Source organism: Monodon monoceros, unplaced genomic scaffold, assembly GCF_005190385.1.
Source record: "Monodon monoceros isolate NGI ecotype Baffin Bay Population unplaced genomic scaffold, NGI_Narwhal_1 Super_Scaffold_17, whole genome shotgun sequence".
NCBI lineage: Eukaryota > Metazoa > Chordata > Mammalia > Artiodactyla > Monodontidae > Monodon > Monodon monoceros.
In genome coordinates, this window is record NW_021703773.1 from 22,413,368 (window position 1) to 22,439,301 (window position 25,934).

The 25,934-nt window shown below is 46.3% G+C and overlaps 1 protein-coding gene across 2 annotated transcripts in view; it reads left to right on the forward strand.

The window, feature by feature from the left end:
- The window catches only part of ENPP6 (ectonucleotide pyrophosphatase/phosphodiesterase 6), a 92,314-nt gene continuing 66,380 nt past the window's right edge, over positions 1 to 25,934 (forward strand). The window contains exon 1 of one of the 2 annotated variants that reach the window (XM_029226211.1): positions 1 to 336. In XM_029226211.1, the coding sequence (XP_029082044.1) occupies positions 96 to 336 (241 nt within the window). In that variant the 5' untranslated portion in view covers positions 1 to 95. The remainder of the gene's footprint in view (positions 337 to 25,934) is intronic. The other variant, XM_029226210.1, reaches the window with a different exon arrangement.

Genomic DNA, 25,934 nt, shown 5'->3' on the forward strand with positions numbered 1-25,934 from the left:
CAGCCCCTAGAAGAGAGAATAGCTACAGATTCTCCATCCTCAGTCTCTGCAAAGGGACGGCTGTGCCAGCCGTGCTCGGGCAGGCTCCTGGCAGCATGGCAGAGAAGCTCAGGGCGCTCCTGCTGGCCCTTGTTCTCAGCCTGGCACAGCCAGCCCCGGCCCGCCGGAAGCTCCTGGTGTTTCTGCTGGATGGTTTTCGCTCTGACTACATCAGTGATGAGGTCCTGGAGTCCTTGCCTGGTTTCAGGGAGATTGTGAGCAGGGGGGTGAAAGCGGATTACTTGACCCCAGACTTTCCCAGTCTCTCGTACCCCAATTACTACAGCCTAATGACTGGTGAGTACCGTGTCCTCCTCTGGGCGGGGAGGGGCGGGCTGGAGTCCAACAGTAGCAGTTAGCTCCTGGCATTAGAGTCTCATGGAAATGCTCAGGTTTCCTCATCCTTTGGGACACCAGAGATAGACAGGAAGTGTGTGTTCTTGGCTGAGATTTTTTTTTCATGGGTGTGTTGTTTTCCAAAAGTTATTCCCAGGACCTGTTTTGGATTCTCAGTGTGGAGAACAGAGAACTACATGAATAGATGATTGTTAAAGTGGTTATTTGTTTTACAAATACAGAATTCTGGCCTACTCCGTATTTTCTAAGTTCAAATTTAAAAAGTCAGCAGGTCTTCATTTGTATCAAATTCCTTCTGTCCCTTTGCCCTGAAGTCATCTGTCATCCTGGAGCTGTTTTGGCTTGTTTGTCAATGTGCTAGATTATGAAAATTACATGTGGGATTCCTGGATGACTCGGAGGGAATTTTCAGGTCATATCCTGAAGTATTACTCAGCAATGCTACTTGCTCCTTCTTTTGCCTTTTGGGGCCAGGTAAAATGACACGGAGAAGAAAAAATTGATGTGTAGTTCAGATTCCCATTTTTAACTTCTAGCATCTGTTAACAAAACAAAACCCAACCCCCCAGCTAACCCAGACTGTGCCTGGGTTTGGAAAAGCAGACTTTTGCCTAAAAATGACCTCCATCTGGGATTGCCAGCACGCCAAATGTGATTCCACGAATTTGATCCTCTATCTGTGCTCACACAGTGAGATTCCTAGCTTCCGGTTTGTTTATCAGCTAACCTTTGTAAGGGCCAGCGAGAGGCGCTCAGAAAGAATTTAGCAAGCTGTCCAGGGAGGCTGGTAAGAATGCACTGCTATTAATGCTTATGTAGGACTTAGCTATGTGCTCTGAGCGCAGGGAAAACTATAAATTCTGTTAACAGGAAGGGGATGAGAACTCTTGTATCTCATTATGGATCTTCACAGGACAGCAAAGCCCAAGGATCCTGGAAAGACAGATTGCTATCTCTGACTTCATACGTGGATACTGTATGCATGTGTACATAAAAATGCCATCAAATTAATGGGGAAAGAGATTTTGGAGAATTAGAAATAAAGGCATGGAGAGCAAAAAAAAAAAAAAAAAGTCCAGACGGCACGCAGCAAGGAATTTATCTGCTCATTTTCAGAAATCTCCCCCAACAGACAAACAATCAGCATCTCTGAGATAAAGAAGATGAACAAAAGTCTCCTCGTCCTCCCTTGGCACGGATCTGCCCTTGCAGGGAAGCCGTTTGCAGGCCGCACATAGAGGTTATTGTGTGTCACAGGCCGACTTCGGCACTGTCCCGGGAGTTTCACACCTGCAGCCACCCCAGCACCAGTTGTCTCTCAGAGCCCTGCTGCGAGGCTCGATTCACAGACTGCCACGTGCACTTTTCTCAGTCTCAGTGGAAGAGGAACAAAATCCGTTTTAGCAAGTCAGACTCCAGCGAGCAAAAAGGGACCATTACGGTCTCCACGGAGAAACGCAGCCAGTGACTCGGCCCTTTGTCTGTCATATCCATGTTCCTGATATCAGCACAAGGACTAATTTGCACAAAGCCTTAGTCAGGCAGACACTTTCTTGTCAGGCTGTGGGTATTTTCTCTGGTCTAGGCACGACAGAAGGGCCCTTCTCGTGGTGGGACAGTGCCGGCCCCGTGAATGTTTGACAGAGATCTTACCTTTACTTTCAAACTGAGTCTAGTCCGAGAAAGCCACAGGCTGTCCATACGGCTTCGCCCTTAGAGGTTTTGATGTAGGATCTGACTTGAAAGCTCGCTTGGTGCTTAAGTTGGCTTTTTCGCTTTGATAGAAGCAATATTGTATATAGGATGTGTCCAGCAAGACTCATGCTCATGTGCCAGTGTCTCTGGGTGTGACTTGTATCTACTGAGTGGACGTAAAGGCTTGGAGTGGGATTGTGGGCCGGGGTGGCCTGGCCATCAGGTTGCTGCCACCTCCACTGCCCTGGAACTGACTCAGCGTGAAATCTAGACTATTTCCCCCAATATCTATGCTTCTTTTTCCACCTGATGTTGAAAAATTCCTCTTTTTTTCATATAAGGAAGGATCTATCCATTGGGAATAGTAGTTAAACATATGGTTTGAGCATATGAACATTTTATGAACCAACGAAAGAATCATGCTAGATCCTTTCGGTACTAAAAGGTATGCTGTCTTAAGGTTCCTCAGAATTTATAAGACAGACTGTGATCTCAATTCCTTACATGAATTATTGCCCATAAGCCATAAAGCCCTTGGTGTTCTTCTCTTTTCATAATGAGGAATGATGGGTTATTGGAAAGAACTTTGCCTGGGAGCTGGGAGAACTTGGTTGGAGTCCTTGCAGGGTCGGGATGGGCAAGCCATCGCACTGCCCTGAACCTCAGTTTCCTCAGCTTCTGGGTCCTAATCCGGCCAGAATCTCAGGTGTTGCCAGAAGCAGACGTGAAATTAGAAAAAGTTAGGACTGGCACCTCTTGGGAGGCCTACGTATTAGAAATTAAGCACATGACTGATCTTTAGAGAGGAGAATTTCATGGGAAGCCACATGGATGGTGATGGGAAATGAACAGTCACAGGATTTGTGAGGAACCTTGGAAATCATCTAGCCCAGTCATTGACATGAAGCCACTGTGACTGATTTTTTTTTCCTTCAAAATGTGTTTGCATCAGGACAAATGTGAACACAATTCCAATAGTGATCAAGAAGATCCATCAAGGGAATTCCCTGGCGGTCCAGTGGTTAGGACTCCACGCTTTCACTGACCAGGGCCTGGGTTCAGTCCCTGGTCGGGGAACTAAGATCCCACAAGCTGTGCGACCTGGCACCCCGCCCCCCTGCAAAAAAGAAAATCCATCAGACAATTGATTACTGGGAACACATAGAATCTTAAAACAGGACCATTCACCCAGGAAGCCTACATTCAAGTTGAGCAGGAAAGACACATCATATACCTACTAATATCCCAAATGAGTAGCAAGGGCCGAATGGTGTCCCTCCAAAATTCATGTGTTGAAATCCCAACCCCCAGTACATCAGAATGTAACCATATTTAAGGACATGGTGTTTAAAGAGATGATTAAGTTAAATGATGCTGTTAGAGTGGGGCCCTACTCCGCTATGGCTGATGCTCTTTTAAGAAGAGGAAGAGACATCGGAGATCAACGTTCACAGAGAAGAGACCTCATGAGGACAGTGTGAAGGCTGCCACCTGCAAGCCAAGGAGAGAGGTCTCACCAGAAACCAGACCTGCCGACTCCTTGATCTCAGATTTCCAGCCTCCAGAACTGCAAGAGACCAGTTTCTGTTGTTGGGCCACTCAGTCGGTGGTACTTTGTTAGGGCAGCCCTAGCAGACTGCTACACAAAGGACCAATGGGTAGTTTCCTAATATGCTGTGCAAGACCAGAAGAGAGGAGGATTTTCTTCTAGTCAGAGTAGCGTGTGAGAGCATTTTGAAGGCTGGAATAAACAGCCCCAAGCGTGGCGTTTATCATAATATCTTACTTGATGCATAAGCTCTTTTTCTGAAGAGCTGTCTGTAGATCAACTTAATTTTAGTTAAAATATAACCACAGTGTAACTTCTATGGGGAAGCTTTCTGTTTTAATCTTATTAATTAATTTGTTTATTTTTGGCTGTGTGGGGTCTTCGTTTCTGTGCGAGGGCTTTCTCTAGTTGCGGCGAGCGGGGGCCACCCTTCATCGCGGTGCGCGGGCCTCTCACTGTCGCGGCCTCTCTTGTTGCGGAGCACAGGCTCCAGACGCGCAGGCTCAGCAGTTGTGGCTCACGGGCCTAGTTGCTCCGCGGCATGTGGGATCTTCCCAGACCAGGGCTTGAACCCGTGTCCCCTGCATTGGCAGGCAGATTCTTAACCACCTCGCCACCAAGGAAGCCCTGTTTTAATCTTTAACTGTGGATCTTTTTGTAAAATTATTCTCTTTGAGGTAAATCCCCATTTGATTTAAGTAAAGTTTAACATAACATCCACGGACAAAAAGCAGTGATTTGTTCAATGCAGATCACGCATAAGAGAAAACATTGGGTGTGTTTTGAGGCAGCATAAGGTAGCATCATTTTGCCAAAGCCAATGGCAACAGTTGTTTGTAACTCTTGAGCACTTCTGATTAAGTGTTTGTGGAAGGTGGCCCAGAAATGTCCTGAGTAGGAGGGAAGCTGGTCTAGAATTTAATCTTCCTGAACATAATCTGCCAAGAGATGAACATATCCTGAGTTGTTTGCTATACAGTGTGTTATTATCATGTTAACATTTAGAAGCTGGTAAATGAAGTGCAGGGAGACTGCGTGCTTCACTGCAGACACCTAAGAACCTCAGTAGCAGGGCTGAGATTGGAGGGCAGGCCTCGGAGGCCAGTTCTCACACAGCAACCAGCAGGGCCCCGACCTGAGTCCTGGCGTGCCCAGAAGGTTTTGTGTATGACCTGGGACCCAGGACAGAGGTCTCCTTATGACCAGTCCGGGAAGCAGCCAGAGCCTGGATGAAGACACTTGATTAATCCTCTAGTGGAATGAAAGCAAAACCAAGGGTGTTAACTGCCTAGAATTAGTATCTGTGCCGATGCAGTCCTGACCGCCCTCCTAGAAATGACACGTGAAGCAAATTCTTCCCAGATATCAAGGCCTCACATTCTGGAATGAGGGATTGCCGGGTAAGGCAAGCTTTCCCTTGCCTTTAAGAAAATAGCCGATTTAAATTAAAACCGGCTGTCACTTGGACCAGAGGAAATCAATGCAGAAAGTACTTGAGAAATCATGTTTTGAAAAAAAGCCCACATCCTCAGCCTTCTGGAGAGTCAGTTTCACTTGTGGCGGCCTCTGCACGCCCACAGCACAAGCAGCATGGGCACGGCCTCTCTCCAGGGCACCTGGCCTCTCCTCCCCCGGATCAGCGTCTGCTCGGGGCTGCTCAGCCCAGGGCTTGGCTTCCTTGGATTTAGATGCCTCTGTCTGGGGTGCCCACTGCTCCCCGCTTACTCTCTCTCCTGCAAAACCCCGTCATGCTTTGGTTTTCAGCAGCGGCCTCCTGGTCATCAAGGGTCAGTCCTCTGCTTTGATGGCCTCCTTCCTGATAGCGCCCTCAGTTCCAGGAAGCCCTCCTCTCTCTGTTTCCTCCTATCTCACTGATTCCTCCGGTCCCTTCTGTCGGCCCCTCCCCATCTTCCTCACCACCTTTTCTCCCGCAGCTGAGTCGGCTCCGCTTTCAGGATGGATCGCAAAGCCTCTGCTTCTCCTGCCTCCATCCCTGGGGCCCTGACCAGAGGGCGCACCCTCGGGAGCCTAGAGCTTCCCAGCAGCTCCTGGTGCCCCACCCTCTCTGCCCTACAGTTTGTCTCATATGCGAACCAGACTAGTCCTCTTAAAACACATGCCCGATGGTGTCACTCCTCTGTTCAGACGCTCCAGTAGATTCAGGCTCTTACAGAACTGGCCCCAGGTCACCCAGCCCTTTCCAGCCTCATTCCCCACCTTTCTTCTCTTTTTTCCTCACCTGTTCCAGGCAGGTGGCCATCCCAGGACACCTGAACTTGCTGTTCCTTCTGTCTGGAATGCTTTTCCCCAGAAAGACCCAAAGTTTGAGGGATCTTAGTTCCCTGACCAGGGATTGAACCCGCGCCCTCAGCAGTAAAAGCACCAAGTCCTAACCACTGGACCGCCAGGGAATTCTTGCTCCGTTGCTTTTTTTAGATCTCTTCCCCAAAGTCACTGCAGTGGATACTCCTTCCCTGGCCACCCTCCCTTCACTTGTCATGCTCTGTCTTCAAACAAAATTTATCCTAGTGAAGAAGCATTATAATAATGATCAAAGCATTCAGAGTTTCAGGGAACTTGATTATTATTTTGATTTTAGATACTACTAAACTAGCGGGCAGAGGAAAAGACTGAAATTATGCTTTGCTTTGTGAAAGCAATGAACAGATATTCAGGTGAACCGATTACCATTTATGCCTAACAATCTTATATAACCTCAAAGTATGTCTATCAGTTTTGTTTTACATTTTGACTATAAGGTCAGGGGCTGCAAGAGGGTTGAAAGGAGAGTCACCCATGAGGAGGGTGCTGGGCCTCAAGGGCCTGGGGTGTAGGGGGTGCAGCAATACACTAGTCATCGGCGTAGCCCTAAACAGAGCCTAACTCCAGCCAAGACTGCCGAAGCCAAGGAGGCGGAGGCATCAGTGAAGCACGAACGAGGCGAATGGTTCAGAACCGTGAGAACAACTGTGAGAGGGCAGCGAAGGCCACGTTTTGTGTGGTCTTTGCTGTGAGGCCCAGGGCTGGGTCTGGCAACTTAAAGGGTCAGGCCGTCTTGTGCTCTCGGTCTCCACTCCACATTGCTTAAGGCTCATGAGAGGCTCCTTAGATATTTGAAAACAGGAAATGGTTTATGGGCTGAATTGTGTCTTCCTTGTCCAACACACAAATGTGTATCTTGAAGTCCTATCCCCCAGCGCCTCAGAATGTGACTGCATTTGGAGATAGGGTCTTTAAAATGGCAGTTAAGTTAAATGGAGCTGTTAGGGTGGGCTCTAATCCACATAGCTGATGTCCTGATAAGAAGAGGAGATTAGGACACAGATGGGCACCAAAGGAAAACCATATGCAGACACAGGGAGAAGGTGGCCATCTACAAAGCCAAGGAGAGAGGGCTGTAGAAAAGACCAACCCTGATGACACCTTGATTTTGGACTTCTAGCCTCCAGAATTGTGAAAAATAAAGTTCTGTTGTTCAAGTCACCTGGTCTGTGGTACTTTGTTATGACAGCTCTTGGAAACTAACACAAGCAGGATGGGGGCCACTGGGCAGCCGATGGAAGAATGAAGGCTTCTTTAGACACACCACTTCCACCCCCAGACCTACTTCCTGAGAATTCCTGATGGTTTATGCCCTGAAATTGAGGTGGTCATGGTGTTTGGCTTCCTAGGGCTGCTGTAACAAATTACCACAAATGCGGTGACCTAAAATAATAGAAATTATTCCTTCATAGTTCTGGAAGCCAGTTGTCTGAAATCAAGGTGCCAGCAGGGCCACGCTCCCTCTGAAGGCTCTAGGGGAGCATCTGTTCCATGCCTTTCTCTTAGCTTTCTTGCATTGCCAGCAGTCCTTGGTATTTTTGGTTTGTAGATTGCATCGAAGTGTCACTCCAATCTCTGCCTTCACTGTCATGGCATTCTCCCTGTGTGTCCCTTCTTATAAGGACACCAGTCATATGGGATTAGGGATTAGGGCCCGTTCTCGTGACCTCATCTTAACTTGATTACATCTGCAAAGATATTGTGTCTAAATAAGGTCTCACTCACAGGTGCTGAGGGATAGAACTTCAACATAACTCTTTAGAGAACGCAGTTCAACCCACAGTACATGGTATAGTGGAAAGAGCTATGGATTTGCTGCCAAAGATCTAATTTCATCCATTCTCTCACTTTCTGACTTGCAGGATTTGAAGTGCTTTTGAGTTTTAATATTATTTAGCAGTAGAATGGAGAAAGTAAAACTTACCCAATAGGCTTGTTGTGAGGACAGAATGAGAAACTTTGTGTAAAACCACCGTTATAAAAATTGTACATATTACCCACTTTACCAATAAGATAGGCTAAATCATGTTGCAGTAACAAGCTCTGTCAGAGGCTTACCACAACTAAGATTTTTTTTTTCACTCATGTGCATGGACTTTAAGGATTAACTGCCCCATTTCCTCTTCATTTTGAGACACAGGCTGAAAAAGCCACTTCTAAATGAGACGTGCTTCTTGCATGGCAGAGGGAAAAGGGAAAATGGCGAACAGTGTAATGATGTTTAAAAGTTCTGCTCAGAGGTGGCACAAGTCACATCTACTCCCATTTCATTGGCCAAAGCAAATCATATCACCAAGCTTGATGCCAATAGTTCAGGGTATATAATCCTCACATAGAGGTGGCGGGAATATATTTAACTTTTATGCACTGAATGGATATTAGGTGCATTTTATAAGAAACTCGTAGGTATTAATTTAAACAAATGGCATAGAGATTAAGTGTCTGCAACTCAGGGAGACAGGTCTTATTGGGAGTTATAATGGTCTTGAACAGTTCCATGGAAAAGGTGGATCTAGGAATAAACATTGAAAGATGACTGGAAAGATTTTTAGTGGAGATAAATTTAGGGCCAGATCTTAAAAAAAAAAAATCTATGAAGACTCTGATGAGGGACATGGCACAAGTACAGTCAGAGAAATAGTCAGAGACACATTAACAAGACAGAGGGAAGGGTGCTAAACCCATTCACCATCCCCGGTACAGGGTAGAGGGTTAGAGAGAGAGAGGTGAATTTGTTTTATAAAAAAAGAAAAAAGGGATGCAATTGATAGAAGGCTTTGAAGGCTAAATTGAAGATAATTCAGTAGGCTCCACCTTTCCTTTTTTTCTACTTCAAACGTTGGAGCATCTATTCTTTCCGATGGGCTATAAGTGAAGAGTTGAATTTGAGGAGCGCCCTCGAGGCAGAACTTGCTGATTGGGTAGTGAGTGAACATGGAAGAGCTGAAAAGAAGGGAACCTGAATCAATTCAAAGCCTACAAGAAATTCAGAAGTCTGGGGCTCCTATGAGCAAAGATGGGAAAGTTTGGACGGCTGTTTATTTGACGAAGTAAATTTTCATCAGAATAGATTTCAGGTTGGATTAGGATATTCACCTGGAGTTGGCCCTTTAGGGGATCAGAGACAACCTCTTAAAGGAGAGTTCCAGAAACATGTAGAATAATCATGGGGGTCAAGGAGAGAAATTTCTCCTGTGGGTTCCAGTGGACCCCAGTATATGGACTTCTCATCTCTCTGCTTGCCCCACGGCTGGTAGAGGACATTTCTCACAAACACACAATTAAATCTGTCTTCTCATCTGCATGAACTCTTGTCTCAATTTTGTCACTTACTTCCCAGAGATTTCACGTTTCCACTTAAAGCTATGGTGCGTGTAATGGGTCCTGAGTAAGCCGCCTGCAGAAAGCGGCTGGGTGTGTGAGGTGTTGGGTGACAGAAGCCGTGAGGGCCACTCACCGGCTCAAGCCCGGAGAAAAAAGCGCGTTCCAAGAATTTACGAAAATAATCTCTCCCGGCATGTCATTATTTCAGCTCTCGTCATCAGACCTCTCGACACTGAAGTGCCACTTTTCAAAAAGTATGTTTCTCTTGGCTTCCACGGTGATGGCAGGGTGTTCATTCGGCTGCTGGAAATGAAATGTACTCCCTGCAGGAGGGGACAGAGAGACTGGCGGGCAGAGCTGTGGTGAAAGTCTTTGATTATAAGCACAGCAAACCCTCTTTTAGGAGGTTCCCTCCCTGGAGCCAGGTGGTCTCCATACCAGGCTGGTCTCCGGTCTCACTCCCTCTCCCCTCTCCCCACTGCTGATTGGTGGGACCACAGGCTTCCTGCCAAGGCTGCTCTCAGGACCTGCTTCATCATTAGTGCTATCCCACAAACGGGTTAAAGAACATTTAGAATGGATTCAGAGGGAGCCTGAGTCAGCATGTTAACATTTATTTCAGAGACACTTTAGACAACACCTACTGGGGTTTCAGAGTCCCCGTCCGTGAATAAGGCCATTGTGTCCACGGTCTCCCGGGCGAGGACCCAGGGCAGGCCTGGGGCTCCTCTGCGTCCTGTGTGCAGCATTCGTCTCGCGTCACATCTTGTGCTTGATCGTAACCTACTCCTGCCTTTGGCGCTTTCCGGAGCGAGGAGAGGGGCAAGGGCTTGACAGGTAGGTCACAGAGCCACGAGGGGCAGACGCATCTGGACGAAGGGCTGCGCAGGCTGCAATCACAGACAGCCCTGTGGTGAGGGGAGTGCCGAGCCTTCACCCCCCGGCTGAAGCAGCTTCCCCTGGGCGCCCGCCTTTAAGAGTGAGCGCTCCTGTGGTGCCAGGTCTGAGTCAGGAGGACAGACGCGGTCATTGGGAGAACTCACGTAAGCGTCTGCAGCAGAGCATCCTCACCTGTGTGCTGTGGGCCGTGAGAGGGTTACAGGTGTGCTCAGGGGCCTGGTCCCCCGCCCCATCCCCTTGGGGAGAGCAGCCTTGTCTGTTCACCCCAGGTTGCCCAACACAAATGTCTGACGGGCAGCAGGTTGGCAAGCCCTGCTCGAGCAGAAAGAGCGTGGGCAGGGAGTCAGGGGCTTCCCTCCGAGGACTGGAGACAGTCGACCAGAGCCCACCTTGGGTCCAGCCTCTGAAGGCCTTCCGCCTGCTGTCGTCCAGGCCATCCGCATGGCAATCTACCCTGCTGCTGGTCTACACTCACTCAGAGCGAGTGTAGTGGAACGCGGGCAGTCAAAGCATCTGGGCCCAGAGCTTGCTCAGAAGAGACGGTTGATTCGTGTCTGTTGCACTTCTTTGATTCGGTGCCAGGAACTAGACTTGCATTCGATCCCATGGTGGAAGCCTTATGGTACTTATCTGTCTTCTAAGTCTCTGGAGTTTTGGCGCTGAACCTCATCAGCTGAGGTCCCACTATTTTCTAACAAACTGCTGTGTCGACACTGGATTCTGGATTCCTCCGGCCATACTCTGTAGGCTTCTGAGTCCCCTCCTTCATCCTCACGTGGGCTGTGCTTCTCCTTCCCAGGTCCAAACGAGCACCCGTGCCACATTCAGCCTGTTGTCCTGGACCTCCCAGCACCCAAGGCTCTCCCAGTTTTGCTGGGCTCTGTGGGTGGATCTAATTCCAGGTTCTGGTTACTCCCAGTCTGGCCCATTTCCCCACAGCTTAGCCAGCTGGCCTCACCCCAAAACATGACACCCCTCCCTGTACGTTTCTGTGTGTGACTTTCATAGTCCATTTTAGTGTGCATTTGTCGGTGTAAAACAGAACACTAAAACTGTATGAATGAGCTTGGAACTATGTAACAAAACCCACTACATCCCAATCCAAAGTTTCCCCCAGAGACATTCAGAATTACAAAATGCGAAAAGCAGAAGATGCTTTAGGAATGCTAGTGCATTCATTTGTCTCACTGTGCAGAACAGAGACTGGGGCGTAAGAGTCGGCTCCAGCGTCTATATAAGGGCAGAACCTCACCAAACTTGACAGGCCTGTGAGTCAGGCCAGAGTCTGGCCTCCCTCGGATGTGCAGGGATGGAAGCCGAGGAATCCTTCCCAACCCTTCCTGCCTGTTTATCCACGCCGGCCACTTTGCCTGTGCTCTGTGAGCACTCCACTCTTTCCTGGCCGGGCTTCCCTGCTTGGTTTGCTTTTGCTATTTTCTCACCCTCCTTGATGCCTCCCGAGATGTGTAAGCTGAAGTGGAGATGGGATTCGAAGAAGCTTTGTGTGTAGATTTCATCAAAGATCCAGTCAGGAAGGTAGTGGAAGCACCTAGAAGATTGTGTGTGTTGGGGGTGGAGGGTGCTTAGACTCAGCTCAGCCATTCCGCCCCCCCCCCACCCACTTCCCAGGCCTTGGCTGGTCATCGGAGGCTGGCTGCTGTCCTTCACAAGCCTTAAATGACCTCACCAAGTTCTGATGGAACAGATAAGAGAGTCACAGTCCAAAGACTTCACTCTCAGACTGTGTTAACAGCTGCTAAAAGCTAAAATAATCAAATGGAAACAAAAATTCCTTTATTTACTCAATTCTCAGCCACCTGTTTGACTAGCCTTTTGAACTGACTAGCCAGCTGTGTGGTGAATCTCACCTCAGGAGCTTCCATCAGTGGAAACAGACTGATTCCTCCCCTTCAAACACAGGGATCATCAGGGTTCTGTTGGCCAGTTGTGGAACCCCTGCGGGAATGGAATTTTGCAGAATGACCTCTTTACCTCCCTGTTTTGGTTGGAGGCCTCTCTGAGAGCGCCCAGTCCTTCCCTCTGCTTATACTACTTATTACTTCTGGAAGCGCTCTACTCCCATCCTCCTTGGAACCCCCAAGCCTCCACCCCAGCCCGGACCCTGCTTCCCTCCACCCATCTTGTTCTTTGAAGCCAAAATAAGATGTCCCCCCTCTATAAGGCCTTGACCCACAGATAGTAACATCTCAGAGCTGGATGGCGCTCTGAGATCTCATTTTCATCCATTTGCTGGCTCCTTTACCACTTACTGTCTGAACCACAGAATTTGGTAATTACAACAGCATGTAATGTTGACGTATGTTCGTAAAGCACATTTGTGTATGATCGTTCCCTATGCGGGGATATATGATCATTTCCTAGGTGAGAGGTGCTGTTCTGAAGGGACATGGCCTCTGTCTTGGATGAGCTTGCAGTTAAGCTGAGCAACTCAGTATGTGCAGAAAGAAATAGTCATAGGCCAGGACAGAATAAGGACAGAAAAGGCACAGGGTATGCGGGGACCATTTCTAAGGGTGTGTGGTGAAGAGGGAAGGTTTGCTGAGGTGACGCTGTTTGAGTGAAGCCTGAAGGATTTGGGCAGGTTGAAACCTGGCAGAAGGGCCGAGAGGGTGAATGGCGTTGCTCAAGTCGAGGGGCAGAGGCGGGAATAACGGGGAGCGTTTGGAGAGCAGAAGTGGGCTTTGAGATGATTACTCTGACATTTCTGAGTAGTGTGGGTTTGGGAGAGGCCATCCAAATCCAAGGTGAGAATGAAGGAGCCTGGGAGTCAAGTCCCCAGAATTATGTAGCCCATCCTGTTTTCCTCTCTTCCTTGCTTCCCTCAAGGCATATATGCCTTCCTTCCTTCCTTCCCCTTTAAAGTCATGTTCACCGTGTGTTTAAATGAGGTCAGTTTGAGATGATAAAAAGTCCCAAAGGAAGGAGTGTGTCCAGCAGGTAATATCAGCTCTCCAAAGACAAAAGGGACTGGACACCTACTTGAAACATGATGGAAGGGAATATACTGGCTAATGTTTCAATAAAATATATCAATACAGTATCTAAGTCTCATACTTTGGGCACTTGCAAGACACCTGGGTGGTGATTTCTTTACTAGCCATGAAGGCTGGAGATACAGATTTCAGAGTTGTCCTCATAGAGGTGGGAATTATGTGAGTAGATGAGGCTTCTTGGGAGGATTGTGTCAAGAGAAGGGAAAGAGATCAAGATGAAACCTTGGGGGACCTTCTTACGTTTAGGGAGCACGACATAGAAGAAGAGACAGGAAAGGAGACAAGGAAGAAGTAAAGACCTATCACAGAACATGCTAGCAAAGACCTCAAATGGAAATCAGGAGTCAAATAAGGTCAGAGTAATCAAGGAAAGAAGAAGTTTCTATAGGAGATGGACAGTATTATCAAACAGAAAAATTAAAGAGAAGAAACAAAAAAGGGGCTTTGCATGTAGCAGCAGGGTTTGGAGACCAGTAGGGAGATGGAAAGTCTGGACAAGACTTTGTAGGTAAAGCCTGCATTTGGAGGACTTGGGGGCTGGTATTCGACTGTGTAGCTGGGAATCTGAGGGATGTAACTTAGTCTTGATATGCTAATGAGGTCCTATATGTGGATCTCTATAGTTGTGCTCTCAAGTGATCTTTTAAAATTATTAATAGATTTATTGAGGTATAACTTACATACCATAAAATCTATCCATTGTAAGTGTACAACTCAATGACTTTTAGTATGTTTACAGAGGTGTGCAACTATCACCACAATATAATTTTAGAATATTTCCATCATCCCAAAAGGAAAACTTGGGCCGGGTAGTTGCTCCCCATTTTCACCTCCAGCCCTAGGTAACCACTAATCTTCTTTCTTTCTCTAAAGATTTGCCCTTTCTGGACATTTCATATAAATGGAACCATGTGTTCTTTTGTTTTTGGCTTCTTTCACTCAGCACAATGCTTCTGAGGTTCATCCGTGTTGTATTAGTACGTCATTCCCTTTCATTGGCAAAAAACACTCCATTGTATGGATAGGCCACACTTTGTTTATTCATTCACCAGCTGATGAACATTTGGGTCATTTCCACTTTTCAGCTATTATGAATAAGGCTGCTATGAGCATTCGTGTACAAGCCTTTGTGTGGACATATGTCGTCATTCCTCCTGGGTAGATACTGAACTTGCTGGGTCATAGGGTAATGCTACATTTAACATTATGAGAAATTGCCAAACTGGTTTCCAAAGTGGCTGCACCATTTATATTCCCACTGTATGACGGTTCCCATTTTTCTACATCCTCAATAACACTTGTCTTCCCTTTTCTACTATAGCCATTCGAGTGGGAGTGACGGGTATTTCATTGTGGTTTTGATTTACATTTCCCTAAGAACTAAGTGCTTAGCATCATGTGCTTATTGGCTGTTTGATAACTTCTTTGGAAAAATGTCTACTCAGATTCTATTATCCATTTTTAAAAATTGGTTGTCTTTTCATTATTAGTTGGGGAGTTCTTTATCTATTTTGGATATATATTTCTTACCGAGTGTATGATTTGAAAGCATTTTTCTCGCAGGCGGAGGGTTGTCATCACTCTCCCCAAGTGTCTTGAAGTACAAAAGCATTTAATGTTGATGAAGTCCAATATCTCAGTCTTTTCTTTGTGTACTTTTTGTGTCATATCTAAGAAATAACTGACTGATCCAACATCATGAAGATTTACTCCTGTGTTTTCTTCTGCGAGTTTTATACTTGTAGTTCTTACATCTAGGTGTGCAATACATTTTGAGCTAATTTCTGTGTTTGGTGTGAGGTAGTTGCTCTGGCACCATTTGTTGAAAAAACTATTCCTTTCTTGATATTTTTGTAGGAAATCAACTGACCATGAATGTTAGAGTTTATTCCTGGGCTCTCAGTTTTACTTCCTATGTCCATCCTTATGCCAGGACCACACTATCACGATTGCTGTAGCTTTGTAGTGAGTTTTGAAATAGGGGTGTGTAAGTCTTCCCACTTCTTACTTCTTTTTGAAGATGGTTTTGGCTATTCTGAGTCACTTGTGTTTCCAAATAAGTTTTAGGATGAGCTTTTCAACTTCTGGAAAAAAAATCCAGGTAGGATTTTGTTAGGTGCTGTGTTGAATCTATAGAACAATTTAGGAAATATTGCTAACTTAACAATATTAAGTCTTTTGATCCATAAACATGAGACGTCCACTTATTCAGGTTCCAAATTCTTTCCACACTGCTTTATAATTTTCAGTGCACAAGTCTTGCACTTCTTTTAAAATATTTCTAGGCATTTTATTTTTTGATGTTATTATGAATAGAATTATTTTCTTAATTTCACTTTTGTGATGTATGAAAACTCAACTGATTTCTGGGTGTTGATCTTGCATCTTGCTTTGCTGAATTTGTTTATTAGTTCTGATAGAATTATGTGGATTCTCTGCATCACAAGAATCTACAAGATCATGTTTCCTGCAAATAAAAACAGTTAACTTCTTCCTTTCTAATCTTGATACCTTCAGACGATCTTTATAATCACCTTGGGAGTTATGTAAAGGCAAGTCTGCAGATGAGAGAGCTCAAGTCTGGGGAGGGTATGCAGTTTGTGTGAGGTCACCTAGCCAGGAATTGGATAAACCAGTACCAGAACGAGGACCTCTGCATTCCCCCAGCCCAGCGCATCACTCAGCATCTTCACCATGCAGCCTCTGGTTGGTGGAGTCAGAGTCTGCGAGGACGATGGAGGCCTCTGTCTCTGCAGCACTCCTATTGTCCTCCTTTGTTACAGCCGCCAGATTTAGTCAAGAGGGAACAGGATGTACATTTCCCAAACGTCTGCAGGATTCCTACATCCATGTGTCTAAAGCACCTAGTCCCAGGTGCTTTCAAATAGTGTTTCAGTCAGTCCTCAGAAAACCATGTAAGGTGGGCATAGTTATCCTGGTTTTTGTTTTTTCTTTTTGCGGTACGTGGGTCTCTCACTGCTGTGGCCTCTCCTGTTGCGAAGCACAGGCTCCAGACGCGCAGGCCCGGCGACCATGGCTCATGGGCCCAGCCGCTCCGCGGCATGTGGGATCCTTCCGGACCGGGGCATCGGCAGGCGGACTCTCAACCACTGCGCCACCAGGGAAGCCCTATACTGGTTTTATAGATGAGGAAACCGAGGTTGTGAGCTCTTTTTTTAAAATTTCTTTTAATTTTGATTATTTATTTATTTATTTTTGGATGTCCTTATTTTTATTTATTTATTTTAACATCTTTATTGGAGTATAATTGCTTTACATTGTTGTGTTAGTTTCTGCTTTATAACAAAGTGAATCAGCTATACATAAACATATATCCCCATATCCCCTCCCTCTTGCGTCTCCCTCCCTCCCTCCCTATCCCACCCCTCTAGGTGGTCACAAAGCACCGAGTTGATCTCCCTGTGCTATGCAGCTGCTTCCCACTAGCTATCTATTTTATGTTTGGTAGTGTATATATGTCCATGCCACTCTCTCACTTCGTCCCAGCTTACCCTTCCCCCTCCCCATATCCTCAAGTCCATTCTCTAGTAGGTCTGTGTCTTTGGTCCCATCCTACCCCTAGGTTCTTCATGACATGTTTTTTTTTTTCTTGGATTCCATATATATGTGTTAGCATACGGTATTTGTTTTTCTCTTTCTGACTTACTTCACTCTGTAGGACAGACTCTAGGTCCATCCACCTCACTACAAATAACTCAATTTCGTTTCTTTTTATGTGTGAGCTCTTAACTTACTCATTCAAGCTCACAGAGCCCCAGGATGGCAGAACTGTGAGTACAAAATCCTGTGCTCTTGTTAGGACTTCCCACCTTCAAAGAAGTGGCTCTCAGCGCAGCACCGTCCTGTGAGGCCATCTAAGTGTCTGTCCCTCAGACAGTGACCTTGTAGCTGCATTATGCACATGACGCACGCCTGTACACACAGACTCCACAGTGCATGTGTCACGGCCCTTCCAAGCTTCTTCCAGACTAGGCAACCTCACGGACAACTCTGTTTTTAAACCCTCCTTTGTGTGTCTCAATGGACAATACGAACAATAAGCGCTTCTGGGGTTGAGTACAAAAGAGAGGATTCAACCTCAGACACTCAGCTACTTATCTCAAATGGCCACGGCTGAACAGTTGTGAGGAATGGTTTAAACAGGCTTCTTTTGATAAGCCCCATCTGGGACACTGACCCAGGCCACCGAGGCGCTGCTTCGGACTAGCTGCCTGTAAGTACACTTGATTCTGGGGGCCTGGGAGGGCATGGTGGTCCCGGTGAGGGCAGGACCCTCCCACTCAAGTGTCTCATCTACCCTCACACTTAGCAGGAGCTCCGTTAAGTGTCTCTTTGTGTTTGTTTTAAAATTAGTTGGAAGCTGCTTTATCCTAAATACTCAGCCAGTTTCCTTTTAAGCTATTCTCTGCCCCATTCCACCCCTCACTCCTTACAGAAAGGCAGTCCCTGCTGCTAGGCCATCAAGGGGGACCTTTTTAGTTTCACAGCAGATGGAAAATCCAAATGGACGTGGCAAAGATTGCGTCAGACATTGCCTTACGACTCTCTTCAGCCCCAATCCATACCCGACCCAGGACAGGTTTTAGGAATGCAAAGCAGAAATGGGTATAATTAAGTATTTTGCAAACTCTGTCAAATATTTTAAGAGGCAAGTAGAGACCCAATTTAAAACTCCTATGGTTTACCTCTTCACTAAATTCTAAATTGGTGACTAATCCAGAGCTCTGGTGGCTTAAAACAACTTCAGTCTCATTCCCAAGAGATTTTAGGTTTGGGAGTTTAAGCCATTTATAACTGAGAGCCTGGGACAGTTCTCAGCAACAGCAGTCCCCTCGGGCGACATGGTGTGAGGTAGAAGGTATCCTGTTTGCCCAGCTTCCACCTCCAGGTGGTTTTGTGGTCAGCAGGAGAATATGAATTTCTTAATAATGTGAAATAAAAAGGCAGTGCTTCTGCCCAAACAAGATTACCTTGTATTTGACTTCGCCATATTTTATAGTTTTTCAGGTCACGGCCAGACTCTAACCACTTCTCCCCTCACATGAGCCCCCTTCCTCTCTGTGTTCGTGTGCCAATCTGGGCTTGGCCTGGTCACTTCCTCCCTGTCTCTTGATGGTGTCTGCGTGAGAAGGGTAATGGATTAGAAGCAAGAGATGTTGGTTCAAGTCCGGCTATGGTGATTTCTAAACCCGCTGGCCTCAAAGTTTTTCTGGTTTCGAGTTGCTCTTCTGAAAAAAATGAAGGGGTTTAGGGCTCCGAGGAGTGAGTTCAAATGCTGTGGCAAGGTCCTCTTTCTTTATTTTTTATTTTTTTGCGGTACGCGGGCCTCCCACTGCTGTGGCCTCTCCCGTTGCGGAGCACAGGCTCCGGACGCGCAGGCTCAGCGGCCACAGCTCACGGGCCTAGCCGCTCCGCGACATGTGGGATCTTCCCGGACCGGGGCACGAACCCGCGTCCCCTGCATCAGCAGGCGGACTCCCAACCACTGCGCCACCAGGGAAGCCCAAGGTCCTCTTTCTTATCTGTTGTCGTGACCACTTCTGCTCTGCTTCCCCCGAACCTTCTGACCTTGGCTCACGTCACGGGGAGGGCAGTGTGTTGTTAGCTGATCCGTGCCCCTCTTCACTGCGTCGCTACTGAACTGAACGGGCACTGCGGCTGCGGTTAGCATTTGAAGCCAGACGACCATACATTTATTTTTCAAAGCAGGAATGTAGTTTTTGCCCCCTACGCCTCGCCCTGTTAAGATTCAGAGTTATGATTTTTAAAAGGGGGAAAATGGCCTGGCTTGAGGTAGGATTTGGGGGATTAGAAGCCTAGGCCAGAAATTTCTACTTAAAATCACATCCTGCACTACCAGTTTACCTGAGGAACAAAGTTTAATTCTTTTTTGGGAAAAACCTAATGGACTCCATCCCCCTCTGTTTCACTGGAATAACCCCCATGTAGAGCCGTGGCAGGGAAAGGAGGACGGCGAGGGAAGAATTCTCTGGTGTAGCCAGGAGGAACTGTTTACCGCACCAACTCCAATCCACTTTCCCCGCGCAGGGCCTGCTGGCCCACCAGGCACACACAGCTGCTAGGTTCCAAACCTCTGAAACAGTCTGACAGGCTGAGTGGCCGCCCTGGTGGGTCACAGATGGAAAATCCAGGAAATGAAGTGTTTTAAAAGAATGGCAAATACATTCGCTTGCTTAAGCACCTCACCTGTCATTTCGATTCCTATCAATCTTTCTAGGTGGATTCAGCTTCAAGTCCAGTGTTAATAAGACCAGATGTTGACTTCTACATGGTATCAGTACCTATTCTGTCACATAAGGAAACAAATAAAATGCAAAAATGGCCCTGTCAGTGGGCCCAGTGGATTACTAATGAATCTCACAATTGCGGTTTGATGTCTTTATTTTGAAACGTCTCCACCATTTAATTGGTAATACATTCTCCTGAATCTTTTCTCATCAGAATTGCTTCTCCCTGAAGCTAAATTGTTCCTAAATTTTCCAACCTCTGGAGCTACTTGACATCACTTTTCACAGGTGGCTTCTCTTGAATTCCCTTTACATCTTACAAGAGATGCCCGCTTGTGCTCCCACGGAGGGGACTCCTAGCGACCACCAGCAAACATAGAGTGGTCAGGCCAAGGTGCGGCTTCAGGATGGAAGCTTCTCATCACGTGCCCACGATGACACAAATCGAACATAGGTTTCCAGATCTTCAGATAATATTGGGAGGAGTAGAAACGGCAGTTGGTGAAGAAATGACCTTCTTTACTTGGAGCAAAAATCTTGAATGATGTTTGATTTTGTTAACTAGAGTAAGGTTGGTATTTAAAGAAAATGTTCACTTTGCGCAATCTCCCCACTGCAGCTGGGCTCAGTTAACGTTTTCACAAGGAGACACCACGAGGAAATGCTTCAGGCACAGTGAAAACCAATGCTTGACTTCTGGAATTGAAATGTAAACATGAGAATGAAAGCAAAGATCACTGGGCTTGTTCAACCCATGGCCATGTTACATTCTTTCCTGGGGTGGGCTCCTATGAGAGCATGTGCCTTTAATGTTAGCTCAGAGAGACTTATGACAAGATACCTCTGCTCCCATAAATGATCTAGTACATTCTAGCATCCAATAATCAGTCTTTTATTTTTATTAAAGAATGTATACTCTGTGATAGTGGGGAGTCTTGTTCACTGCTGTATCCCCAGCTCCTGGAGCAGTGCCTGACTCATTTATCCATTACATAAATATTCCCAGAGTGCTTGCTATGTGGACATGAGAGGTGTTCATCTTTCATTTATTTTTTACTCAAAAAGCATCCAGTGGGCTTCCCTGGTGGCGCAGTCGTTGAGAGTCCGCCTGCCGATGCAGGGGACACGGGTTCGTGCCCTGGTCTGGGAGGATCCCACATGCCGTGGAGCGGCTGGGCCCGTGAGCCATGGCCGCTGAGCCAGCGCGTCCGGAGCCTGTGCTCCGCAACGGGAGAGGCCACAACAGTGAGAGGCCCGCGAACCCAAAAAAAAAAAAAAAAAAAAGCATCCAGTGCCTTTCGTGAGCCCAGAGGTACACTCTTCTAGGTACTGGAGATACACATGAACAAAACAGGCCAGAGTTTCCACCCTCATGGAACTTATATTCCTGTGAAGTGCCACAGACAAATAAACAAATAATGTCATGTAGTAAAAAATTCTATGGAAAAAGTGAAAAAGGTTAAGGGCTCTGAGAACGCTGAGAATGCCATTTTATATAGAGTGGTCTGCAAACGCCTCTCTGATAAGATAGAATTCAAGCAAAGACCTGAAGCGAGTAAGGGGGCTGGCCACATAGATATGTGACAGCAAAGAGTTCCAGACGAGGGGACAGCAAGGATGAAAGCTCAGAGGCAGGCACATGCTCGGGATCTTGGAGGGACAGCAAAGAGCCAGGGTAGCCACAACAAAAGTGAGTGATGGGGAGAGTGGCAGACGAGGCCTGGGACCTAACAAGTGGTGTGGCTGCCGTAGAAATGCTCGGCTCCGATGTCCAGCTGCGGGGAGCCTGGTTAACCCATGGTTCCCCTGCTGCCCGCTGGGCCCACCACTGTGCTGGTGCCGAAGCCCCACTTCTCCCAGGCTGATCCTAACCAATGACCGAGCAAGGCCGGGGTCCTACCTTTGCCCATTCCTCTGATGGGTGACTTTGGCTGAAGGACCGCCATCAATCTGGCCAAACTTTCTTACATTTGCAGAGGCCCTTTCTTCCCAGCCCCTTCCTTCTCCACCTCCTTTCGCAAATGTCAGACCTTCACAGGTGGAGGATTCTCCCGCCTGCTCCTGCTTCTTCCTCTTCATCTGTAACAGCTGCTTCCCTCAGTAAACTTCATGCATGTCTAATCTTCTCTCAGTGTCTCCTTCCCGAAGGGCCTGAGCTAACACAAGGCCACATCAGGTCCCTGGAGGTCATGCAGACTCTGGACCTTATCTGAGTGCAGAGAAAGGCACTGGAGGGTTTTGAGTAGAGGGGTGGTGTGATATAACTCTCATCTTAGAAAATCCCTCTGGCTACTGGGGCAGAGAACAGGGACCAGCGAGGGTGAGGGTGGAAGCAGGGTCACGCAGATGTATGAATGGCAGTCTAACTTTTGATGTCATCCTTCTACCACCACTGCTCTTCCTAAGTTCACCCAAGACCTTCTAATAGCAACATCCAATGCCATCTTTCAACCTCTCTCTGTGGAATTTTACCTTTTGACCATCCCTGCCTTCTACAGACTGTCTCTTTATTGGGTCCCAAGTTTCCATCCTCCTCTCAATCTCCCCTTCTAGTAACTTCCACTGACTTCTCTTTTGCAAGCCCTTCACACTGAGGCTCCAAGAGGAGCTTGGTTCTTGTCCTCTGGTCTTTGCTTGTTCTCTCTTCTCATCTTGGTGGTCTCATCCCTCATGAGGTGTTACCCCTCATGCACATTTATTGGTAGTTCTCATTTGTCACCACTTGTGCCCCAGGGAACCACTAATCTACTTTATGTCTTTTTAACTTTGCCTTTCATGGCTATTTCACATAAATGGAGTCATTCAATATGTGGTCCCTTGGGTCTTGCTTCTTTTACTGAGCGTAATATTTTTGAGGCTCATTCACCTGGTGGCGTGTCCATAGTGTGTTCCTTTTTATTGCTGAGTAGTATTCCATCATATGGATATCTGCCAAGCTTTTATAATAAAAAAAAAAATCTTAAAGCTACAAAAACGCTGAAATAGTATTATGAGTATCCGTGTGCTGTGATTCTCTAATTGTTAACATTTGGCATGTTTGCTTTTATTCTCACTTGAGAAATGCAGGTTTCTGTTTTATTTTGTTTTTTGTGCTTGCTGAACCAGTTGAAAGTCAATTGCTGATATCATGACACTTCATCTCCCCCACTCCACAAATAATGCGGCATGTCTAGAATATTCTCACATATGATGACAGTTATTTTCAGATTTTCTCAATTGCCAACAAAATATCTTTTATAACCTTTTCTGAAATAAAAATCTAATCAAGTGTCAAGCAGTCCATTCAGTTGCCATGTTTCTTTGCTCTCCATTGAGTGGCATCCTTGCCTTTTTGTTTCATTTGGACTTCCACCATGTTGACATACTTGAAAAGCCCAGACAGTTATGTGGTAAACTGGCTGCATTTTAGATTTGTCTGATTTTTCTTCATGGTTAGATTCATTAAACTTTTTTTGGCAAGAATACTACATTTTTCAAAATCCTAATTAGGACAAGGGGTCATGCAAGTTAGGACAGGGGGACAAGTGTAAAAAGGTCTAAGGTGTCCGTACAGTTCCAGAAGAGGGTCCCCGCAGCTCTCCCTCTGCTGCCCTGCATGGATGCTGATATCAGGTGGCTCTTGGTAGCCTTGGATGGGTTGTTCCCACAGGCTTTTACCTAAAGGTTCACAGGGAGAATTTGTCACTTAGTTTTGTCATAGATGTTGTCCATGGGATGTTTGTGTTGCTCTGTTTGTCTCTATGGGGGGATTTGGTGACATTCAAAATCTGTGCAAATCAGGACACTTTTGAAAATGAAAAAGGGGCTAAGAATCAGGAACAACAGGTGTAAACCAGAACTGTCCTGGGAAAATACTACCCATGACCCAGTAATTCTTCTCCCAGGTATGTACTGTGAAGAAGCGAATGTTCAGCATTCTCACTACAGTTTGTTTTGGTATGAATTTTGGTATTACAGTTTAACCTGCTTTTTTTTTTTTTTTTTTTTCCGGTACGCGGGCCTCTCACTGTTGTGGCCTCTCCCATTGCGGAGCGCAGGCTCTGCGGCCATGGCTCACGGGCCCAGCCGCTCCGCGGCATGTGGGATCTTCCCAGACCGGGGCACGAACCCGTGTCCCCTGCATCGGCAAGCGGACTCTCAGCCACTGCGCCACCAGGGACGCCCTAACCTGCTTTTTGATGTGTTGGATTACTTATCTAAGGATTTGTGTATTTCATCAGTTTGGGAAAGTATCAGTTGTTATGTCTTATAATGTTGCCCTTCCTCCACTCTCCCTCTTCTTCCTTCTGAGTCTCTTATTAGATGTAGCATAGAACCTCTCATTCTAATTCTCCTTATCTCTTAGCCTTTGTCTTAGTTTCCCAGGGCTGCTATAACAAATTGCCACAAACTAGGTGGCTTAAAACAACAGAAATTTTTTCCCTCACAGTTCGAGAGGCCAAAAGTCCAAAATCAAGATGTTGACAGGGTTGGTTCCTTCTAGAGCCTCTGAGGGAGAATGTTCTGTGCTTCTCCCCCAGCTTCTGGTGCTGCCAGAATTCCTCAGTGTTCTTGACTTGTAGATTCATCACTCTGATCTCTGCCTCTGTCTCCACACGGCCTTCTCCATTTTGTGTGTCTGGGTCTCCTCTTCTTATAAGGACACTTGGATAATCTAGGATGATCTCATCTCAAGATCCTTAGTTTCACTTGTAAAGAAGCTTTCCCCAAATACAGTCACATCCACAGGCTCTGAGTGGATGTATCTTTTGAGGAGCCACCATTCAGCCCACTACAGTCTTTCTTTCATATTTTAATCTCTTTCTCTTTACTCTCTTTCCTCTGGGTCATTCATTTATGTCTTCCATTTCACTATCTTTTCAGCTGTGTTTATTCTGCTATTTAGCTTACCACCAAATTTTAATTCAAATGATTATATTTTTAATGTCCAAAGTGCTGTTTGATTCCTTCTTAATCCTGCCTGTTTATTTTTGATAGTCTTTTGCCCTTCGATAATTCTGATTCTCTTTTGTTTCTTTAAACATGTCATAAGGCTTATTTCATATTCTAAATATGATAATTCCAAACTCTAAAGCCCTTGGTGCTCAATTTGTGGTTTCTTGTTTCTGCTGACTCTCACAAGGACGGATTAGTTAAGGTAGATTCACCTCCTGCACACTTAAACTCCGAACTCGCAGTGCCTTGACACTCTGGATCTTTTTTTCTTATTCCCAGAACATCAAGCTGGTAGACTGAGGTGGGACTTTGCTCTGTGCTGTCATTCCTGAAAGGTCCCTGGACCCTGGCTGACGAAGGCTCTGCCATATTCAACACGTGGCCTCCAAGATCACCCTGAGCACCACCACCATTCTGCTCGTGGACAGGGGAGCCCGTAGAGGATCCCAGAGGTGGTCTCTGTGGGCCGGGCCTGGAAATGGAACCTGCCACTTCTGCCTTCTTTCTGTTGACCAAAGCACGGGTCGTGGCTCCACCTAGACGCAAGGGTGGCTGGAAACTAGCATCGCTGGCTGGGCTGTTGTGTCCCAGCAATGATTTTTCACTATGGAAGGAAGGCAAGGGACACTGGCTGAGAACTACTTGCCTGAGCCACATGATTTATTTCTCTGTGTGTTTTTTGGCTTTTTTAAAAAAAAAATTCGTATTTGATTGAACTTAGTCTATGGGAAATCTGAGGGCTTAAATTGGAACTTTCCTTGAAGGAAGATATTCGTTTGCATTTCTAGGAAAGAAGGGACACTACTGACCTGGGACCAATTGTGAGCTTAGCAATATTTTAAACTCATGCACACACAAGTGTGTGTGTGTGTATTTTATCCAGGATCTAGTTATATTGTGTATTGTAGTTATACTGTAGAGGGAGAGTCCTCCAGAGCATCCACGTCAGTGTTACTCACTTGCCTGTCAATGGTGGAAAGTATCTATGCTCATAATATTCGAGTTTAATCTATGTCGTTGGCTGTGCAACAGCTGGAATTCTAAAATGAAAAGCTGTTCAGTTGTTTCTACGTGCTCAATATCTGCCTAATAGAATCAGATGTTCTTGTTATGTCCCATTAGTCTGGCAACCTGGTTTAATGCTAACAGGAACCAAAAAACCCCTCGGTGCAATAACACATACAAGCATGGCGTGCGCACAGTCCACCCAAACACCACACCACGTTGATGTAGCGTCTTTCTTCCAAAAAGTTCTCAAACATTTTCATATTTATCGGCTCTTGTGTCCTTAAGTTTAAGGATTAAGGATATTAAGTTTTTCTTAATCTTGTCCAAAGAGGTGAGATTCTTTTAGTCCCACTTTAGAAATGAGAAAACTGAGCCTCAGAAGGTTGTAGCTGAAGGCGGAGTCTCTCAAGGCCAAGGCCCAGATCCCTTCCTCTGGCCCACACGCTCCCCCGCAGTGACCACCTTCAGGGCCCGGGCAGCAAAGGTGGCATGCAGATATCTCTGGCCCACACGCTCCCCCGC